This window comes from Pristis pectinata, chromosome 9 (genome assembly GCF_009764475.1).
Source record: "Pristis pectinata isolate sPriPec2 chromosome 9, sPriPec2.1.pri, whole genome shotgun sequence".
Classification (NCBI taxonomy): Eukaryota; Metazoa; Chordata; class Chondrichthyes; order Rhinopristiformes; family Pristidae; genus Pristis; species Pristis pectinata.
The window spans coordinates 16,453,050-16,476,975 of NC_067413.1; the positions used below are offsets into that span (position 1 = coordinate 16,453,050).

General features: G+C 42.0%; 1 protein-coding gene across 1 annotated transcript in view; it reads right to left on the bottom strand.

Annotated features, from left to right (window-relative positions):
• Positions 1-23,710, bottom strand: part of trpn1 (transient receptor potential cation channel, subfamily N, member 1) — a 173,535-nt gene extending 149,825 nt beyond the window's left edge. Inside the window, exons 1-2 of the mRNA XM_052023457.1 lie at positions 23,561-23,710; positions 20,748-20,849 (exon numbers count right to left, since the gene is read on the bottom strand). Coding sequence (XP_051879417.1) covers positions 20,748-20,849; positions 23,561-23,710 — 252 coding nt within the window. The remainder of the gene's footprint in view (positions 1-20,747; positions 20,850-23,560) is intronic.
• Positions 23,711-23,926: the final 216 nt, after the last annotated feature.

The window sequence follows — 23,926 nt, forward strand, 5'->3', positions numbered from 1 at the left end:
GTAAATGACATGATTTCCCAAAAGAGCAGGGGAGCTATCCCTGATGTTTTGAAAAATATTTATACCTCAAGCAACATATCTGAAGCAGTTAACTGATCATTATCCCATCAGCAATGGGCAAATGGACTGCTGAGTTTTTGACATTACAACCAATGTTTTAATCTTTGAAATGTTTTACAGGCCTGTTGGCTATTCAGAAGGAAATGTGAAGGTATGGTGGAAATCCAAGGCTTTTCTCTCTCCCATTTCTGCCAAAGCTATGGCTGGCAGAGGGGGAACTGTTCTCAAGACATTCCTGGTTATTCTCCCAAGGGAAATGTCCCAAGTACTTTCCAAGAATGGACAGAAATAGAGAAACCAAGGGGAAAAGCCAAGGTTCACAGTACTGGGTAACTGGAAGATTGCAAAGCGGAGAAGATAAATCATGAAATGAGGATGCCAAAATCAACTTTCAAAAAGCTCAAGAGTGTTGGGAATGGGAAAGCTGAGTTCTTGAAACTCCCTTGTGAGACATTATTACGTGCATACTTATTGCTTTGTTCAACAGTTTAAACATTCACTGAGCCAGGAAAGGCAACACTTACGGAAGCAACCATCATTGAATTCAAATATTCACGCAACATAACTTTGTAGCCTATACGATAATTTTACAAATTTGATTTTTTAAAAAATTATCAGCAAATTTCCCAACAAAATCTATGGAGAAAATAGTTACATTTGGATTAGTTCCAGAGAACACCTTGGAAAACTTGTTGAACAGGAGACGAAAGGCTAAATCTTAGAGTTGCAAATGCCTCCCTGTAGCAGGACTACAAAGGTAAATAATTAGCAACCATCAATGCAAATTGATGTGACTGAGCACTTTGCTAAGTAATGTTATCAGTTCCCTTGTCTCTCATACCAGTGACAACAAGAAAAGTGATCAGAGATAGAGACTCTGACTCTTCCTGTCTCAAATCCAACAGGTTGGGAGTTAGCCCACCATACTGCCAATAAATTTCACCCATGATGAAGCACGTGCTGTTTGCTCCTGAAGAAAGCTCAAGGCACCTGCGTAGTAGTTAAACTAAGGGTTCACTGAATGAAATCTACCCCCAGATCTAACAATCTCAAAACTAACCTAACATGCACAATTGTACAGTTTAAGGACAAGGCAGAGGCTGTGAACTCCAGGCTGTGTCTTGTGGCGAGTGACTCAGTTCCTGACATTCAAAGCATTTCCATCTACAATGCACAACTCAAGAGTATGATGAAATACTCTCCATTTGCCTGGTTGAGTGCAGTTCCAACAATTCTCAACCACGTCCAGAACAAAGCCTGAATCACCTGCAGCAAGGTATGTTTTTGCATGGCCTGACGAGCACATACAGTCCAAGTGAGTAAACAACTAATTCTAATACAAAAAGGCACACAAATAACTGGTGATGTGGTATGAGAGGCAAGGGAACTTGTAACATTACTTAGCAAAGTGCTCAGTCACATCAATTTGTATTGATAGTTGACATATATCTTGTAGTTCCTCAATTAACAATGGCTCACCAAAGACCACTTGAGTCTGTGTCTGGCTGGAGTGGATTGAGGCACCTTGTGCAGTAGTGTTGAAAATGTACATGCAGTTCTCACTGATATTAAACACAATTATAATACAGTTTATGTTGGAGCAACACTGGTCTTTCATATCTAAAGGTGTGGAACTAATAGGTGGACATTTGGGGAAAAAGATGTTCAAGATTATCCCAAACAGCAACAGTACCTGCACTCCTGAAACAGCACAGCCCTGGACTGTCAGAGACCATGGACCCCTTGGAGAGTACAGTCCGCCCCTCCCCATACAGTCCCCTCCCCCCAGACAGTTCCCCTCCCAGACAGTCCCCCCCCCACAGAGAGTATAGAACCCCCCACAGACAGTCCCCCTACACAGCCCCCCAATGTCCCCCCACATTCCTCCCCCCGCATCCCCCCACACAGACTGACCCCCCACACACAACACCTTGCAGATAGTCTCCCCCACAGTCCTCCCCGACAGATAGTCTTCCCCAGTTCCCCCACACAGTTCCCCCCACAGACAGTCCCCCCACAGCCCCCCACATCCCCCAGTCTCCCCCATGCACAACCCCCCCACATTCCTCCCCCTCAGAGAGTCTCCCCCACAGAGCTCCCCACACAGACAGACCCCCCCACATTCCTCCCCCCACAGATAGTCCCCCCACAGTCCCCCCCACAGTTCCCCCACAGACAGTCCTTACCCACACAGTCCCCCCTGCAGACAGTCCCCCCCCCACTGCCAGTCTCCCCTACAGACCGTCTTCCCCCCATGGTACCCCAACACACAGTCCCCCCCAGTTTCCCCCACACATGGACCCCCTGCAGACAATTCCCCCCCAATAGACAGTCCCCCACAGACAGTCTCTGAAGCCCTGAGCAGTCACAGTTCTTATTCTCCTCAGAGAATACCAAACCATTAAATTATTTTTCCACTGCCCAGCATATACCCGAGAGGGAGAACAGGTGGATGTGACATTGGATGTCGAGACAAGTAATGCGAAAAGTGCATTTCAAATAGAAAACAAAACAAATATATTAAATATGCCAATTAAACTCAAGGAGGATAAAAACCTCGTCCAGTTGCAATGCATACACGTATCAAAGGCTTGTAGAAAATCTAGATAAATTACTGCTAACATATTACTATTGTTCATTCACTGTTACTTCCTCAAGAAATTGTATATTTTCCCTTCTGAAATCTTATTTGCTGTTATATATTTTGTCATTAGGTTTTTTCCCCTGTTGTGGGAATTATTTTTCTTACCTCCAGTGCTAAGTTGACTAGTTTATAATTCCCAGGACATCTTGAATATAGATATTACATTAGCTTTTCCAAGGTCCTCAGACACACACCTTTTCCAAATGGTTATTTTAAGATGTGTGGATGCAATCCACCTGTTCGAAGGGGCCTTATCCTCTTTGATCTTGATTGGCTTATTTAACGTATTCATAAAACATAGAACAGTACAGCATAGAACAGGCCCTTTGGCCCACAATGCCTCTCCCTCCTACATACAGAATGCCCATATCCCTCTATTTTCCTCTCATTCATGTGCCCATCCAAGCCCCTCTTAAAAGCCCCCAATGAATTTGCCTCCACCACCCTATCAGGCAACACATTCCAGGCATCCACCACTCTCTGAGTAAAAAACATACCCCTCACGTCTGTTCTGAAACTACCCCCTCTCATCTTAAATGCATGCCCTCTGGTATTGGATCGCTCAATAATGGGAAAAAGATATTGCTTGTTCACCTTATCTATGTCCCTCATAATTTTAACCACTTCCAAGAGATTACCTCTCAGCCTCTGCCACTCCAAAGAAAAGATCCCAAATTTGTCCAGCCTCTCCTGACAGCACATCCCTTCTAATCCAGGCAGCATCCTGGTAAACCTCCTCTGCACCTTCTCGAAAGCCTTGACATCCTTCCTATAGTGAGGTGACCAGAATTGCACGCAATACTCCAAATTTGGCATAACCAGAATTCTATAGAAATGTATCATAACTTCTTGACTCCTAAGCTCAATACCTCAATTAATAAATGCAAGCATTCCATAAGCCTTCTTAACCACCCTGTAGCCACTTTCAATGAGTCATGGACTTGCACCCCAAGCTCTCTCTGCTCTTCAACACTGTTAAGGGTCTTGCCCTTAAGAGTGTATTGCCTCTTGACATTAGTCCTACCAAGGCGCAACACCTCACATTTATCTGGGTTAAACTCCATCTGTCGTTTCTCTGCCCACGTCTGCAACTGATCTATATCACGCTGTATCCATCGCCAGTCTTCTACACTATTCACAACTCCACCAATCTTGGTATTGTCTGCAAACTTACTAACCCACCCATCAACATACTCGTCCAGGTCATTTATGTACATTCCCTTTGTTATATGAAACATACTTATTTCATTACTTTATGTGGTCTCTCTCTCTCTCTCTCTCTCTCTCTCTCTCTCTCTGGTAAAAACTGAACAGAAATATTGATTTAATATTTCTACCATCTCCCTATGGTATTGTAACCTATGGTTTTCTCCTTTCTCTTCTTTAAAGCCCCATTTCCCATCCCAACCTTTATTGCATCTGTAAAAAACATTGTTAAACTATTGTGAAAGATAAAATGAAACAGAGTATTTGTGATCAGATGTTTTTTCAGACTGGAGGCATGTTCTCCAGGATCAGTACTGGGCTCATGCTTTTCCTGGTATGTATGTTAACGATTTGGACTGAGTGGTCGAGAGCACAACTTCCACATTTGCAGATGGCACAAAAAGTGAGGGAGACAGTGACAGACTTCTGGAAGACATACACAGGCTGACAAATGTAGAACCAGAAAACTGAAGCCTTTGGAAGTGTTCAGGTTCAAATCATTGCTGGAATGAAACCCATTCATCAGGCCTTCAAAATGCTGATAAACGCATAATTTCCCATCAAAATACCTTTGTGTGATAATGGTCAGAACATCAAACATGGTGACATTCCCTTGAGAGGACAATGGACTAATTCACTGACACATAGAACATAGAACAGCACAGGAACAGGCCCTTCGACCCACAATGTTGTACTGAACAAATTTCATTAGTAATAAAATGTCCAACTAAACCAATCCCTTCTGCTTACACAATGTCCATATCCTACCATTTCCCTCACATTCTTGTGTCTATTCAAGATCTTCTTGAACGCCCCTATCATATTTACGTCCAGCACCACCCCACCCCATGCAGCACATTCCAGGCATCCACCACACTCTGTAAAAAAACTTGCCCCGCACATCTCCTTTGAACTTATCCCCTATCACCTTAAATGCATGCCCTCTGGTATTAGACATTTCAACCCTGAGGAAAAGATACTGGCTGTCTTCTCTATCTATGCCTCTCATAATCTTATAAACCTCCATCAGATCTCCAATCAGCCTCTGCTGCTCCAGGGAGAGTTTGTCCAACCTACTGTATACTCACAGTAGGAGTGAGAAGAAACCATTTCACAAACTTCACAGCAAACAGACATGGTTAAGCTAAGGATGAAACAACCAAAGCTGTGTTTGGGCACTGCACCAACCAACTCATCATGAGCAAACTTTGGCAGCTTGGAAGGTAACAGTGGATACCTGGAAACAGACACCTCCAAGTAATCATGAGTTCCATTCAAAATCACCTGAAGCTAAAGGGCACTGTGCATGTGCGTAAAGTTTAACATTAAACGGGACTAGTGTTTTAAAGGGAAAAAAACAAAGTAGTGTTTGAGTATTATGTGCAAGTATAAAAAACTATCAAAAGATCATTGCGTTATTCTGTTCTGCAAACTTTTATCATTTTATTCAGGTCAAGTTTACCATCAGAGGTTAGATGAGGGTCACCAACTTACTGGTGCTACGCTTTTGGAAAGATGTGAAGGCTTGGGAGAGGGTGCAAAAGAGATGATTTCAGGGATGAGGGACTTTAATTATTTAGATAGACTGTTGAAAACGGAGATTTTTCTCCTTGGAAGAGGAGGAGTTGTGAAGATGTATTTAAAATTATGAAGGTTACAGACAGAATAACTGGAGAGAAACTATTTCTACTGGCCAAAGGGGACATGGAATGAAGCTGAGTAACAAAAGAACCAGAAGTGATATAAAGATTTTTGTTACACAATGAGTGGTTAGGGTCTGGAATGCACAGCCAGCGACAGTAGTGGAGGCAGATTGAATTGTAGCATTTAATGGGAAACTGGATAAGGAAAGAATTTGCAAGGACACAGGAAGAGGATTGTGGGGGGAGGGGATGAGATTAGCTGGATTGCTTTTGCACAGAGTGGGATTGACTCAATAGGCTGAATGGCCTCCTTCCATGCTGTATCCATCTAGTAATTCCCAGCTAAACCTTTCCGGAATTTTCTGTGTTTATGACAGTGGAATTTAACTCCCATTATTCTTACACTATAATTGCCTGGCCATCTTGTAATGTGGATGCTAGAACTTACAATATTTGTAAATGATTATGCAGGTCAGTTTAGATCAATGAAAGTGTGAGGGATGTTGACTGGAGAGGCCTGGCTAACAAGAGTGGAATTTGTGCCTGGTGAGCTCCTTATATGTATTAATTAAATTTTTAGCTGTAAATCTGTCAACAGCATTGACCATTCTTGAATTACAGCCCAATTTGGAAATACTCCAACATCAAGTCTACACACAAAGCACAGCCTTAGCACAGGCTGATTGAGTGAAAAACATAGCAACATGATGAAATCTTAGATGACCACCATAACTTGAGTTGCTTATATTTGACATCTTACATTGGTCTGCAATACAATTCTGCAAATATTAACTGACTAAACTTTTCCTTTAGGCTACCTATGGATGTTATGGTTAACTATCTTAGCACCTCCCTCAGACAGAGGTATTCTTCCTGGGAGGTTAAACCAAGCCAGATTCCACTAGCCTTATCAGAGTTTTATTGTGTCTGCTCAAGACTTAAAGAGACCTATTGCTTATGAACTGTAGCCATTTGTCACTTAACAATAGCTCAGCCAAAGAATCAAATAAGAGCAAACCTTCTTCTGTAACCACATAACTAAATAAATATTTCAACTAGCAGAAACCGACAAAAAAAAACAATAAATTCATTAACAGTATAAATTATTTAGGTTGACCATAGAAACCTTAATAGGATTCAAACATGCTATTAAGGTTTATTGGTCCTATTTATTGGTTTTCTTACTTGGGCGAGAGGATATCACCAATGTTAGCAATAAACAATCCGTTAGCAATACCAAGATCCAGTTAACCATTTAATTACTCCTGGCCTCCATTGTTTCACATACCTTCCCAATGGTTCTTTTCCAGGTATGGGCTCTGCATTCCTTCACCTCCAGTATCTTCTGGTTTTGTTGGAAAATCAATGATTTGAAATTAGCTCAGATACAGAGCCCATACAAAGAGGAATCAAAGAGAACTAGTGAAAAGTTCTGAGGTAGGACAGGGATTAGAAGTGATTAAATAATTAATGGTTAAAATTTCTTAATATTTCAAATTTGACTTCAAGCTGCTGTGAACCCAAATAGACCTTCTGTTTCAAGAAAAGGGGCTCTGGGGCTTGGGTGGGAGGATGGGTACTGAGGGGCAACCAATCTCACTTCAGGTGCTGAGCTTGTGAGCTGTATGAAGATTTCAGTAGTCAGTAATGATTGCTGAGTATAGTGATGTTTGGACAGGTACATGGATAACAAAGGTTTTGAGGTATGCAGGGCAAATGTGGGCAAATGAGACTAGTTTAGATGGGCATCTTGGTTGGCATGGATGAAGTGGGCCGAAGGGCCTGTTTCCATGCTGTATTACTCTGTCACTCTATGACCGTATGACTATGACTGGGAGGGTAAATTGCATAGAAAGGTCCCTGCTCACCAATCAGATTCTGTTGGAAGCTTCTCCACATTTGTTATATGGAATGGTTTTTTTAAAGTTCTACAAGTGCATTTTCAGCCTCAGGTGTCCAATGATGGTGTATGTTACTCATTTTTGTTTTCCAATCAAAATTGCAAAATAAGAATTTCCAGCTAACTTTTTAAATCATACTCCATTAAATAAATCTTGAGCAGTACAACCATGTGTATTGGAGTGCTGGAGAATGTTCTGAACTAAGTCCTGTTCAACAGTAAAAGAGGGAGTAATATTAGAGAGACAAAGGATTGCAGCTGCTGGAAACTAGATGAAAAACACGATGATGCTGGAGGAACTCAGCAGGCCGGGCAGCATCCGTGGAGAAGGGTCCTGACCTGAAACGTTAACCTTCTGCTTTTCTCCACGGATGCTGCCTGGCCTGCTGAGTTCCTCCAGCATCATTATGTTTTTCATTGTGAAAGAGGAAGTGTTGAATATATCCAAAGGCCAACACTTCTGCATGTTTAACCAGTTGCCTGAGAAGAATTTACCTTCTTTCTCTTTTTAATAACTTACCAAATATGCCAAAGCTTGTAACTGAATGAACGGATTTAAAGGAAGTTGTTCTCTAATTGTCTCTTCTGTTTTCAGCATCACTATTTGTCAACCATTATGAACATCTGCTGTTAATACTATACCATGTTAATAGTATTTAAATGATGTCCTACTGTTAAAATGATTTTAGAGATATAACAGACACATGCGCCAGGCTGATTGAGCTTGGTGAACATGTTGAGTAGAAGTGAATAGAACCAGCAAATGGAGATAATGAGGCTAGTTTTTGGGAGGGCCTATCTTGAGATAAACATATTATGTCTTAATGCTATCATGACATGAGTATACTTTTAACCTGTTTGCCTGAATAGAGAGTGATAGGGAATTACCCACCAACTAGCCAACGTTGTGAGTAAATGGACTAAGGCTTTCTTCAGCCAGAGGGTGGCGAATCTGTGGAATTCGTTGCCACAGAGGCTGTGCAGGGCAAGACATTGTGTGTATTAAAGGCAAAGATTGATAGGTTCTTGACTAGTTAAAGGTTATGGAGAGAAGGCAGGAAAAAAGGGTTGAAAAACAAAACCAGCTATGATTGAATAGTAGAGCAGACTCAATAGGCCGAATAGCCTAATTCTGCTCTTATATCTTATAGTCTATGGTGAGACCAGAATTAGCAAGTTTTTAAACCACATTTTGTGCATTTTCTTATAGGGCCAAGAGTGACAGGTGTGCTGAAATTTTCGTTTTTGTTTTGTTGATTTGTGGGATGCAGGCATCACTGACAAAGCTAGATTTATTGTCTATTTTTTTATTGTCCTGGATGGTGAGTCACCAACTTGAACCGCTGCATGTTTGATACAGGGATCAGTTCCTGCATCCAGCTATCAGCTAAATCTTAAACCTGTGATTTATCCCTTTCTTCTGAGTGCACCTTGTGTTTCGTCCATTAAATATACCTTTCCTTTCTAAGGGAATGCCTGAACTTATTTAAAGTAAACCATCAAAAACCGTTTCTGCTTCCTTTACCATCATGCTCCTGGTATGGGCTAAACAGACTAATCTCTCAATCATTAGGCTTCTGCAGTTGATTAAGTTCAAAGCAAAGTGAAATGGTGCCCCACTACTTCTTCCTAATCTTTCTACAAAATACAAGAATGGAAAACTTTCCACTGGAAAATATTTCTTGGGATTATAATTGAGTTTAAAAAGGTACCATTTTCCAGAGCATTGATACTAACTTAATGATTTCAGTATCTCTCCCCAACTCTTCATCCTCATTGTGCAACACCGCTAGCAACAAGGAACCAACTCTAAGCAGAATATATGGGACTAGTGCATTTATTTAAAGGTCAGCTCTAAATCCAAGCTGTTTTATTGCAATGCTCTGCCATCCCGTTGACCTTTCACAAATTCACTCTCCTTGCTACAAAGAAGCTTATTTTCATACACGTCACGTTAAAGAAAGGAAAGGAAAAACGAAGACCAATCACCTTGATGGCTCAGCTTGTCCCTGAATATAAACAGGGAATATAAATCCATTGTACACTTCAAGAAAAGCCACATCCACAGTTCATTTGCCTTATATCCCCTTTTCACAATTTATACTTTTTATCTATCTATTTGAGTTCCTCCAAGTTGCCTTTTTAAAAACTACACATACATTTAACATTTGTTTTTAAAGCTAAATTGAGGGCTTAAATCATGATCTAGCCAAAATAATGCAGTACTGTACAACAGCAGAGCCGTGGATGAGTTACCTCTTTAGTGTGATAACCCGTATTTTTTCTGGTCTTTCTTATAATCTATGTGCGAGTTCTTTCTTTGAGTGTGTTTTTGTGTCTTGGATAATTTCCCTTAGAAACTGATTTGAGGCTTCTCAAATAGGCGGCACAGTGGCACAGCAGATGGGGCTGCCCTGGCTCTACCCCAGCAACTGGATTTGAATCTGACCTTGGTGCTGCCAGTGCGGAGTTTGCAAGTTCTCCCTGTGACTTTGTGTGTTCTCCTCTGGGCATTCTGGTTTCCTCCCACATCCCAATGACATGCAGATAGATTAACTGTCTACTGTAAATTGCCCCCCACCCATGCAGTGGGTGGCAAGAAAATTGGGAGGGGGGATGGGGTGATAAAGGACATGTGAGAGGGAATAGGCTGTAGGAAAATGTAGGGGAATGGGAATGCAGTGAGAGTCAGCATGGACCAAATGGCACCAAGGAAGCTGCCTTAATGCCAACTGAGAAAAGAAACTTTCATCCAATCACTCAGATTCAGAAAGAGTTTCAAGGTCAAGGATCAGTACTGGAATCAGCTGAAGTACTCCAACACATATACGTATTGACATTAATCTTTGGCACTGGGAGGAAATCCCTTGAGTACAGGAGATGATATTTTTATGAATTAACTATGAATATAATAAATGCATCATAGAAAAGTGAAGATATATGCCTTAACTGCTGCTGCTCATGTGAGATGTAACTGGAAGTACGTGAATCCATATGGGGCTATTTGTGAGCTTCGAAATGATGACATTCTGGTGCAAGTGATGATTTAAGATTTCATATTTTGGGGTTAAAACTAAAAGTAACAAGTAATAGATAACAAGGGACCATACAAAACTAATAAAGAGAAGAAAAACATCTGTTTTACATACATTGAATGTATGGCAAGGAAACAGGCCATTCAGCCCAAACAGTCCGAGCCAGAGTTTAGCCTTCCCTCCAAGCTCCTCCTGTTTTTCCTCATCTAAACCCATTACTATAACCTCTTCACCCTCATGCACCTGTCCAACATTCCCTTAAATATACTATTTGCCTCAACCACATTCTCACCTCTCTTTGGGTAAAGAAGCTTCTCCTGAATTCCCTCATGGATTTTTTAGTGGCCGTCTTACATTGATGGCCTTGAACTATGCTCTTTCCCAACATATTCTCTCCCTCTGCACTCTAAGCAAAAATTTGCATAATTTTAAGAAACCTAATCTGTTTACCCTTTCCTGAAATGTATACTCCTGCTTTTCTGGTGTCTTCCTTTAAGTTTTTGTTGCACCCTCTTGTCTGCCTTTATGTTATTTCCATAACAGAGTGACCACAGTCCATTTGGAGTGTAGTACTCCAAATGTGGTCTAACCAACAGTTAATTAAGGTTTAGAATAACTTCCCTACTTTTCAATTAAACCTCTCTAGAAATAAACCCTACTGCTCAGTTTGACTCACCGAGCAATCCCATCTGCCCAGTAATTTTCCCTGTAACCTGTTCTTCCCACATTCCCATTAAATCCCCTCAGTTTCTACCCCATAGGCAATTTAGAGTTGCTGATTAACCTCCCAACCTGCATACCTTTGGTGTGTGGTGAGAAACTGGAGCAGCCGGATGAAACCTATGTGGTCCGCAGGGAGAACAGTTAATTGTCCCCCTGTAAATTGCCCTTAGTGTGTAGGTAATTGGGGGGCTTGCCCCTAATGTGTAGGTGATTGGGGGGCTTGCTCCTAATGTGTAGGTGATTGGGGAGCTTGCTCCTAGTGTGTAGGTGATTGGGGGGCTTGCCCTTAGTGTGTAGGTGATTGGGAGGGAGTTGATGAGAATGTAGGATGAATAAAGTGGGAATAGTCTGATATTGGTGTAAATAGGTGCTTGATGTTCAGTGCAGTCTCAGTGGGCTGAAGGGACTGCTTCTGTGCTGTATATCTAGTTATACGCCCATCCTGCAAGATTACTAATATCTTGTGGTGAAAGTTAACCTAGATCTGTTAAGACTTCTGTAATAAAATCCGGAGGTGAGTAGAACGTGAAATGGATGAGATGCAACTCACAGTTACCTGTGCTTACTACATAAAATCAGCTACCAAGTTATAAATTTCACCTGGTGCCAAAACAGATACCGCTTTAACTCAGGCAGCTTTTAGTCATCCTGGGTGTTCATACATTTTGTGTTCCCTGAGTGTACAAATTAGGATCCTATTTCTGCTGAATACAGAATTTGTGTCCAAGTCAAATGATCCTGCACTAAACTCACTCAGATTTGTTCTACCAGGCAATGAGCAATTTAAAGCAGAAACAAGTCTTATTTTGTGAGTGTTAGTAGGCCGACCTCTTCATCCCCCTGCCTACTCACCCTTTCATACATTCTGGATATGACCCCACTATTGAACATCAGGCTATTGTCTCCCAGACAGTCAATTGCATCATTTCTAGAACATAGAACACTATAGTGCAGGAACAGGCCCTTCAGCCCATGATGTCTGTGCCAACCATGATGCTAATTTAAACTGTACATCTGCCTCCACATGGTCTATGTCCCTTCATTTCCTGTCTGTTCATGTGCCTGCCTAAATGCCTTTTAAACGCTGCTGACGTATCTGCTTCCACCACCTCCCCTGACAGTGCCTTCCAGACACCTATCACTCTCTGTGTAAAAAATTTTCCCTGTAAATCCCCTTTAAGCTTTCCACATCATTAAGCATATCTTAAAGCTATGCCCTCCAGTATTTAATATATCCACCCAGGGAAAAAGACTGACTATCTACCCTATCTATGCCTCTCATAACTTAACATATTTCGATCAGGTCTCTCCTCAGCCTTCGATGCTCCAGAACAAACAATCTAAGTTTGTCTAACCTCTCCTTATAGCTAATACCCTCTAATCCAGGCAGCATCGCGGTGATCTTCTTCTGCACCCTCTCCAAAGCTTCCACATCCTTCCTATAATGTGGTGGCCAGAACTGCACACAATAATGTGGCCAAACCGAAGTTTTATACAGCTACAGCATGACTTCCTGACTTTTATACTCAGTGCCCTGACTGATAAAGGCAAGCATGTCATATACCTTCTTTACCATCGTACCTACTTGTGTTGCCACTTTCAGGGAGCATTGGACTTGCATACCAAGATCTCTCTATTGATTAATGCTCTTAAGGGTCCTGCCATTTACTGTATACTTACTTCTTACCTCCCAAAGTGCAACACCTCATGCTTGTCCAAATTAAACTCCATCTGCCATTTCCCTGCCCATATTTACAACTTGTTTATATCCTGCTGTATCTTTTAAAAATCTTCCTCACTATCCACAACTCTGCCAATTTTTGTGTTATCTGCAAACTTATTAATCATCCCACCTTCATTTTTGTCCAAATCATTTAGTTTTATATATGTATATAGCCCTGATCCCTGCAGAGCACCACTGGTCACAGAACTCCAGTCAGAATAACATCCATCCACCACTACCCTTTGTATTCTGTGGCCAAGCCAATTTTGAATCCAATCTACCAAGTCACTGTGGATCTCCTGTGGCTTCATCTTTGGGATCAGCCTACCATGAGAAACCTTGTCAATTGCTTTGCTAAAGTTCATGTAGACAACATCCACTGCCCTCCCTCCTCAATCATCTTTGTCACCTCCTCAGAAATCTCAAATTTGTAAGACATGACCTACCCCACACAAAGCCATGCTGACTGTCCCTAATAAGACTATGCTTTTGCAGATGTGAGTAGATCCTATCCTTAAGAATCTTCTCCAACAATTTCCTTACCAGTGATATAAGGCTCACCATTCTATCATTTCTGGGTTGGTCCCTATTGCCCTTCTTAAACAAAGGAACAACATTGGCTATTCTCCAGTCCACTAGGACCTTGCCTGTGACTAAAGAGGATACAAAGATTTCTGTCAAGGCCCCAGCAATCTCCTCTCTTGCCTCTCTGAATGACTTGGATGGATTCCATCAGGCCCTGAGCACTTACCCGCCTTAATATTCCTCAAGATACCCAATACTTCCTCCTCGATATCAATATGACCCCTCCCTGATCTCAACGTCACCCATGTCCTTCCCCTTAGTTAATACCGATGCAAAGTACTCATTTAGTAATTTGCCTAGTTCCTTTGGCTCCAGGCATAAATTCCCTCCTTTATCCTTGAGCGGTGCTACTCTCTCCCTAGTTGTTAATATAGGTATGGGATTGGGATCCCATATGCCTTGGGATTCTCCTTAATCCTCCTCACCAAGGACATTTCATGGCCTCTTTTAGCCCTCCTGATTCCCTTTTTAAGTTCTTTCCTTCATCCTTTATATTTCCTCAAGGGCCCTGTTTCAGCTTATATCAGCTTATATAACTTTATATAAGGTTCCTGAACCTTGCCATTCTTGTCTTTCTTCCTCACAGGAACATGTTGGTCCTGAATCTGACCAGATGGCTTTTAGATGACTCCCACATTCAGATGTGGACTTACCTAATAACAGTCGCTCCCAATCTATGCTCCCCAGATCCTGCCTGGTCCTGTCATATCTTTATCCATTCTTTTCCTCAGGAGATCTTCCCTCCACAACCTACTCATAATCTCCCAACCTCACAGAGATCCATAAACTGGATTACCCTGGTAGGCCCATTGTTTCAACCTGCTCTCGTACCACAGAACTTACTTCTACCTACCTTGACACTGTTCTTACTCCCCTTACCCAGACTCTTGCCACTTATATCCATGATATTTTCTGATACCCTGCACCATTTTGACCAGTACCCACCTCCTAGAACATCCATGGAGGTCCACTCCTTTTACACCTCCACCTCATACCAGAATGATCTAAGGGCCTTTCACTTCTTTCCTAAACAGAGCTCCAACCTTCCACATCTTCATCAACACCAACTACTCCTCCTCCCCTCATTGCATCTTCCCATGCAGTCACAGGAGATGCAACATCTGCCTTTTACCTCTTCACATTCCATCATCCATGAAACAAAACCATCCTTCCAACTACAGCAACAATTCACTTGCTCTTATTCCCATTTAGTTCATTGCATTCGCTGCTCGGAACATTGTCTGCTCTACACTGAAGAAACTAAATACAGATCGAGTTACTGCTTCATAGAATACTTTCATCCAGTCCTTAAGGGTGACTGTGATCTTCCAGTTGCCTGTCACTTTAAGTATTTGTCCCATCCCCACTCTAATCTCTCTGGCTTTGGCCTCCTTTATTGATTCAACAATTCCCAATTTAAGCTCAAGGAATAACACCTTCCATCTTGGCACATTGCAGCCCTTGGAATTGAGATTTAACAATTTCAACTAGCTACGACTTTTTTCCCTCTCTCCATAAATGTGACCGTACCCTCCTGTTTCAATTTTTTCAATTATTTTTTCTCTCTTAACTCTGACTGCCAGTCTTTATCATAATTGCCACCTTCATAAACTTCCCATCACAGACATTCCCTCTAGCCCTCTCTGCAACTTTAAATGCACTTGCTTTCTCACTTTTCCTTGACTTGAAATGTCAAGCCCGTTTCTCTCCCTTTGGATAGTGTGTGCTTCCAGCATTTTCTGTTCTTGTTTCTGAGTTTCAACAGCTCAGTTTTTTGGTCCATATACCCAGCCTTTACTGCCCAACACGTGAACAGTCAGCATGGTGATTCTGCAAATCTCTAAGGATGTTCTTCATATCGTCTTTATTTCTCTGAAGGTAATGTTATCTACTCTCACTGTAAGCCCATTTCTGCAGATATCATGTGGCTATGCACCGCCATGTTGTTCTGTTGCCCTCAGATCAAAGTCACGTGACTTTTCATTCTTGATATCCAACATATATGCATGATTTGGGAAAAGCACTATCCTACCTCCTCCCAGGGAGATCTCATGGCTAACTGTTTGGCTCCCTTTTCAGCCCAAGTTTCACACTCCTCATTGGATGGACTGTTGCCAAATTCCTTCTGCATTGGTGCCAATGGCCGCACCTTAATCAGCCCACCTTGAGAGAGCTGCCTCTATTCGCCGCATTCTCATCGCAGGTTTTATTTTCTTTCACTGAACTAATAAACTCCCACTTTATAAAGCTATCTGCTTCGAGCTGTAGCCCTGGTCTGCCATTGCCTGCTAGCTGGAGACTTCTAGGTACCTCCAAACCCATCTGAGCAGTACTCTACTTGTAGAAAACTCTTTGACACTCACCAACTTTTATCGATGCACCATGGAAAGCATCCTACCTGAATGCATCACGGCTTGGTACGGCAACTGCTCTGCCAAGGACTGCAAGAAACTGCAGACAGTTGTGGACACAGCCCAGTGCGTCACGGAAACCAGCCTCCCCTCCTTGGACTCTGTCCTTACCTCTCGCTGCCTTGGCGAAGCAGCCAGCATAATCAAAGACCCCACCCACCCAGGTCATTCTCTCTCCTCTCCTCTTCCATCAGGTAGAAGATACAGGAGCCTGAGGGCACGTACCACCAGAGTTAAGGACAGCTTCTATCCCACTGTGATAAGACTATTGAACGGTTCCCTTATACGATGAGATGGACTCTGACCTCATGATCTACCTTGTTGTGACTTTGCACCTTGTGGCACTGCACTTTCTCTGTAGCTGTGAGATTTTGTACTGTTATTGTTTTTACCTGTACTACATCAATGCATTCTGTGCTAATTCAATGTAACTGCACTGTGTAATGAATTGACCTGTACAATCGGTATGCAAGACAAGTTTTAAATTGTACCTCAGTACAAGTGACAATAATAAACCAATACCAATACCAAGGAGTGATAATTTCAACCCAAACACTGCCTTCCCATCTCCATTTGCAGTGGGCTGGGTGTTCAGTTACCACTGGCTATGCAACAGTCCAAGTAGGGTTTAAGTAAATGAGAACATACCAGAATTCCTTAATGGAGGGTGAGACGTTACAACAATAATGTGGAGACTGACACACTGATGTCCTCAGGAGCAGGTGAAGAGGGCATAGGTACAAGCTGAGAGGTTGGGGGGTTAGAGGGGGTCTGAAAGGGAATGTTTTCACACAAAGAATGCTTGGAATCCAGAATGCACTGCCTGGAGAGGTGGTGAATGCAGATACTCTCACAAGATTTAGGAAATATCTAAATGTGCAGTTAAATTGCCAAGGCATAGAAAGCTATGGACCAACTATGGGTAAATGGGATTAGAATGGTCAGCATGGACACACTGGGATGAAGGGCCTGTTTCTGTGCTGTGTGCCGCCTGGACTCTAATGTGCTTTCTCTACCCCTCAATGCTACCAGGTGAGCTTCATATACCCATCACCATCTCAGAGGTCAAACAATATCCTTGTGGCTGAGATGTCTAAGTTTTAAGGTACAGCTGCTCCAGCTGTGATCAGCTATGATTAGAGTTTCCACTTTGATTCTACAACAAATTTTGCTCTCTAACCACACCACCACCCCCCCCCCCCCAATCGCCTCAGCAAAGAAGACTGATCTAACCCCACTTACTGTCTTTCTGAGACCATGTAAGCCCTTTGATACAATCTTCATGTAACATGGTCACTCTGGGCTTACACTTCTTATGGGGAAAAACACTGTTACAATGGAGTACCATAGTTCCAATGGGTTTACACTTCAAATGAAAAAAATACAAATCCCAATGGACATCTCAGGTGGTAAAATATAAATTCCAAGATTTCCCAACACCTCCTCCCTTCCTTTGAATGTTCTGTCGTTATTTTCTTTGCTTATTGTGATAGACTGAATTAACTGTACTAATGCTGCTGATGAAATACCATTCTGCTAACAAGCCAGTCCTTAAGACACAGCAGGGTTTCACTTGAAGCAGTTCTGTGTTTCTTTGCATACTGAAGTGCTGTTTAAACAGATTTTACCTCAACAGCTATCTAACCATTTAGCATTTCCAACGAGTTCAGGAATGAATCCAGATGTTTAGAGCCCTAGTTGTTTTGTGAATTTCATGGGTTTTGTGGACAGTCTAAAGCCCCGGGTGGGGGGGGGGGGGGGGGTGTTGGGAATAGAACAGAAGGAAAGAGGTGGTAACCTCAGCAGATACCTGTTAGCCCCTCCCTGTCCCCTTTCTCTCATAGCCTGTTCATTAAAAGAGCACTTTTGGTTCTCTCTTGGTATACAAGGAGATTAAATTTTGGTTAATTCTGGGTACATGGGCCACAAACAGCCTTCACTGTAGAGACACCTGGCTCTGTTAATAAATGTACAGTTAGCCGTACTCTTCCTGCAGCTGTGGCTATATGCTTGTACCCCAAAATGTGAGTGGCTTCTAGAGATCCTCGCTGTCCACTGCTACGATCCTTTAAAAAAAGGTCATTCAATCCAGTGTATTCCCAGTGCATTCTTATGTTCCATAACTATATCAAGCAACCTTTCTATCTCTCTCAGGGTTCCCGTCTTCCACTACCTGAAGGGTGCCTTGTGCAAATGTGCCTGATGTTATTTTGCTTGTCTCAATGAAAAATGGTCTGCATATTTATAATGGTTTTCTCAATCAACAAGGTGACCTTAAGCATATTGTCCTATCTCTCTCCTCAAATGTATAGTAGATAACATTATTCCCATATCCTCCTCTTTATTGTCTGATTCCACCATGGGTATGGTACCACAGCAGGACTGTTCCTTAAACATCTCCTTAATATCTATTCCACATGGGGACATCCATCCTTACTGGCCATTAAGTTCTTCAGTGACTTGCACCTCCGTTCAATATTTCCCATTCTGTGACAATTGTAACAGTGGGACATCATGAATGGGCATTCTGAGGCTGATGGTTCCCATGGCATCCATGGCAAGGCCTCCTGCCTTTTGCTGTTGCATAATGTGCAGCCTACTTACCTTTGGGCCTCACATTACTTCCTGGTTTACTGCTGATCTTACCTGTGGTGCCCAGGTGACTAAGCCACAAAGACCATGCCACCAATATAATTTCTTTCAGTTTGTTTCTACTCTGCACCAATTCACTGTTCACCTATTTTCCCAGCACCTCCTGTGATCCTCTGGTTGCACTTGCCGAGCTTGTAACTCTTGACAATATTCCTGGATTAAAGTGTCCCTTCAAAGCTTTCACTGTGTCCTTGAATAAGACCCCACCCACAGTTTTAGGTACCAGTGGGATCATCAGGTCCAGACTAACTGCCTTTCTCTTCACGTGCATCAACTTGTTTCTCTGGGCTGTGTCCTCCACTGGGATCTCAACATTTTCTTTTACTTGCAAGAACATTTCATGTTTGTACTTCTTCAGGTCCTCAACAAATCCAGCACCTTTAGTGTACTACTTAAAGAACCCTGCTCTCCATTTTGTTCACACTAGATCACTGTCCTTTCCTTCTTTAAGCAGCAACCTTCCAAACTCCAACCCAATGTAGTGACTCGACTTTCCTTTGTATCATTGCTCATTCCTCATAAACAGAGGTAGAGATACAAACTGAACATCCTTCAGTGAAAGCAGTAACCCTTAACTAACAGTGCCACGGATAAAGGTGAACCAGTGGATGCACCACTTTCTGATTTCCAGAAAGCTTCTGATAAAGTGCCACGTCAAAAGTTACTGCAGAAAATGAAAGCTCACAGTGAAGGAGGTAATATATCGGCATTGTTAGAAGATTGGCTAGCTGACAGGAAAGAGGAAGAAGGTCTAAATGGGTCTTATCCTGGTTAGCAAGATGAGGTGAGTGGTGTACCACAGAGATGTGCTGGGCCCTCACCTTCTAACAACTTACATAACTGACTTGAAAGTATGGAAGGTATGGTTGTTAATTTTGCTGTTGATACAGAGATAGCTGGAAAGTAATTTGTGGAGAGGGCATAAGGAGACTACAATGAGATAATCCAAAACTTGAATTCTGTTTCTCTTTCCACAGGTGCAGCCTGACCTGCTGAATATCTTAAGCAATTTCTGTTTTTATTACAAAGGGATACAGATAGGTTTAGTGAGTGGGAAATGTTCTTACAAATGGAACATAAAGTAAGAAAATGTGAAGTTGTAATTGAGGCAGGAAAAAAAAAGAAGCAAACTGTCGAAATTGTGAAAGATTGCAGAGCTCTGAGATGCAGAGGGATCTGGGTGTCCTGGTGCATGACTGAGCAAAGGCTAGCTTGCAAGTAAAACAAATAATTAGTAAAGCTGAAAGAATATTACTGTTCATTACTGGGAGATGAATACATAAGTAGTGAGGGTATGCTTTATTTATAGGATATTGGTGAGACCATCTTTGGAATACTGTATATATTGTTGGATCTCCTTATTTATGGAAAGATGTTAATGTTTCTGAAGAAGTTAAGAGATATTTGTGAGATGTCTGCCTGGAATAAGCGGGTTATGACAAGAGGAAAGATTGGACAGGCTGGGCTTCTATCCACTGGAGTTTAGAAGAGTGAGAATGGACTTGATTGAAACATATAAAATCCTGAGGGTTCTTGACAGGATCAATGTGCAGATGATTTTTACTATTTTTGGTAAAATCTGGAACAAATGGTGACTGTTTAAAAATAAAAAGTTGCCCATTTAAGAGAGATAAGGGGAGTATTTTTCTCTCAGAGTATCGTTCCAAACTCTCTTCCTCAAAGGATGTCGGAAGCAGAGTCTTTGAACATTTTAAGGTAGAGTCGGTAGATTGTTCATAAGCAAGGGGGTGAAAGGTTACTGGAAGTAGGCGGGAATGTGAAACTGAGGTTAGAATCAGATCAGCTATGATCTTGTTAAGTTGCAAACGAGGCTCCAGGGGTCTGGTGACCTATCCTGCTCCAAATTTGCTTATTTGTGTGTTCAAATTCATACTATAAGATCAAACGATAAGATGCACTTGAGGCACAGTTAAACTTAAAAAGACTACATGTAGAAAGGGAAGTAAAGATTACCATTATCATTAAGTACCATCACATTAACCGGGTGGTGTATTATAATCATACTCAGTTAGATCATCATATTTATGCTTGTTGATACAAACTAGCTATATAGATTAGAAGAGATGGTAATTTTATACTGCACTCTTCACATATACACACACTCATTATCGCAGATTGGTTCATGTAAGTAATATGAAACTGACCTTTGATCGATCAATCTGATTGGCTCCTAACTCAAACAGTCTTTCCACAATAGTCAATTTATTTTCCCGAACAGCGATCAAAAGTGGGGTTAAACCAGATTCCTACAAATCAAAATACAACAAAATATCTATAAAAGCCAGTTTAATTGACATGAGGTTTCATGAAAGTTAGCGTCAGTGAATATAAGTTTCAGTTTCGATCACTGGTCTGTCCTGAGGTTCAACTGGATTTTTACCAAGGATTCTACAATTATCCTCAGTGATGCTGGATTAGGGCATCAAAATTTGCTTACACTTCTAGCTTAAGTGGGATAGTGAATCGTGCATATGGTTGATGAAAATTTCAAAGAGATAGGCCAAGTGAATAAGGCTCCTCTTGGGGGAAGCGTGAAGCCACTCACTTTGGATAGAAGATGAATAAATCTGAGTATCTTCTAGATTATGGGGATCTGGAAACCTTAGAGGAATAGAGAGGTTGAGAGACTGAAGCACGTAGGTCACAAATAGACTGATGGAAAGATAATTACAAGGGTTAAAGGCATTATAAGGAGGCTGAGAAACAAAGTGATGGAAGTTACGTTAAAGTTGCACATAGCTGTGTTCAGACTCCATTTGGAGTACAAGACTTGACTTCAGGGCACTAAACATCAAACTTCAGGGAGTTATATTTCAGGAAAGATATACTGACCTTGGAGAAGGTACAGTGTAGATTCAACCAACTTACAGGGCCAGCTCATGAAGATAAAACCCAAAACCAACCAACCTGATCCAAGCCTGAGGATTTATAATTGTTTTTAATATCCAACTCAACCCAACCCCAAGACACATAGTTGGGTCCTATTGGATTCAGGTTAGGAGCTACCTGGATTAAAAGGATTAATTTACGAGGATGGGTTGTTGAGGATGGGTTTGCATTCTATCAATATTGAAGCTTGAGGAGTGGTGTAATTGAGCAGTTTAAAATGAATATAGGATTTGAAAGGATTGAAAAAAGAGAAATTATTTTTCCTCATGGCAAAGAGGATTGGGAAAAATTAATATGGATATGGAACCAAGGTGGTCAAATTAAACTAAATCACAGAGGAAAGAAAAACAGCAGACTTCAGTTCCTCTGCATGTTCAAATATCTACCCTTTCCCAAAGGAAAATGATTGGACGTAGATGAAAACATCTGAGGACCAGGACAATGCCAAACCCAATTGTATGTTTAAAATCTAAAGGCAGTGTATTGTAACCGTTAGCATAACACTATTACAGTCCCAGTGTCCCAGGTTCAATTCTGGCCACTGTCTGTAAGGAGTTTGTACGTTCTCCCCGTGTCTGCGTGGGTTTCCTCCGGGTGTTCTTCCCACATTCCAAAGACGTACGGGTTAGGAAGTTGTGGGCATGCTATGTTGGCGCCAGAAACGTGGCGACACTTGTGGGCTGCCCCCAGAACACTCTATGCAAAAGATGCATTTCACTGTGTGTTTCGATGTACATGTGACTAATAAAGATATCTTATCTTCTACTGTAGTCACTGAAGGTGTAGGAAGTTTTGCAGCCAACTTGCACACAGTAAATTCCCACAGCCAGCAATGATAACCATATAATGTTTTGGCAATTTTGGAAGACAAGCATGGGCCAGGACATGAAGATAAGTCCTTTTCCAAATCTCATTTGAAATATGGCCATGGGATCCTTTACTTCCACTTCAGGTTGATTTGAAAGTTGGCTGAAAGGTATGTCAGAAAGAACACATCAGTTCCCAAGGGGAACATGATCTGCTCATGGCATTTGTATTATTTTCAAAAACCAAGAACCTACAGTCAGGTGCAAAAACAAACATTTCATCAAAAACCTGTAATTTCAGTCCCTATGTTATACTCAAGATATATCATATCAAACCTTACCTCAGTGCGAAAGAAAACTGTTTGGATTGTGTATGAATTTGCTTCAGAATTTGCTACGGTAGCGTAGCAGTTAGCGCAACGCTATTACAGTGCCAGCAATCGGGGTTCGATTCCCGTCGCTGTCTGTAAGGAGTTCGTACGTTCTCCCGTGTCTGCGTGGGTTTCCTCCGGGTGCTCCGGTTTCCTCCCACATTCCAAAGACGTACGGGTAGGTTAATTTGGGTTTAAAATGGGCAGTGCGGACTCGTTGGGCCGGAAGGGCCTGTTACCACGCTGTAAATAAAATTTAAAAAAATTTAATTCTGAAAAAAAATCTGATTTCACCACAGACCTTTCCAGAGTCACTGAACTCTGCTTTCTCAATGTTAAAGTGCACTTGCTTGTGGTGTCTTCCCTTGATGCCCTGTTCATACATCTCATAAAATTACACCCATTACAAGCCCTGTTCTACCGACCACATTTGACCAACACATCAAAAGGATATATGTTAGTGCCCCTTTTCTGCTGAACTGAACTTTGTTCAAACAGAAGTTTAAGCAGTGTAATTCCAGAAAAATAAAGCCAAACCACCTTTAGTGACCCTTGAGAACGACAAGTTCCTGATACACTTGTTGCCCTGGTGATTGCAACCTTGCATTAAGAACAATTTATTTTCCTTTGACAGCCTGGCTGCTCTCCTGGAGAACTCACTGTATGACCTTTATCTTATTTATCAATCAGCTGTTCTAGGGAGCACACACCTTCCGACTCCAATTACTGAAATACGATTTGTTCTTTTCTAAAATTCACCCTCCCACCCAACTTTACAGATATTCAAATATGACAGCATACCAGTGGGGAATGTTGGTTGCGGGTAAGCGGAGCACCCTGCAGCAATACTTAGAACAAATGACAGGTAGGGAGGAAAGAAAAGTTGCTCACTTCGTCAGTGTGGGAGATGTCCCGGTCTCCCTTGTCAATGCTTTTCAAAGCTTGTTCCAGGGCTGTCCATTCTCCTCTGCTGGCCAGCTGTAACACCCGACTGCCTGAACCCACGGTCGATCCAGAGCTGATGGAACTCGTCTCCGACATCTTCCCAACATTTGACCTGCTCCTCCAGTCCACGGCTCCCCGTTGGAATCTCTCGCCGCTCTCCCAGCCTGGGTCTGTGTCGCTATGTGCCCAGGTAGATGGCGCTGATGGTAAAATTCCTCCTCCCTCCTGCTTCACAGGAGGTTGGGGCCGGAGATGGAGCTGGTGATATTTTTTTCCCGATTGGCACCAATCAGGACCCTCAGTCTGCTCTCG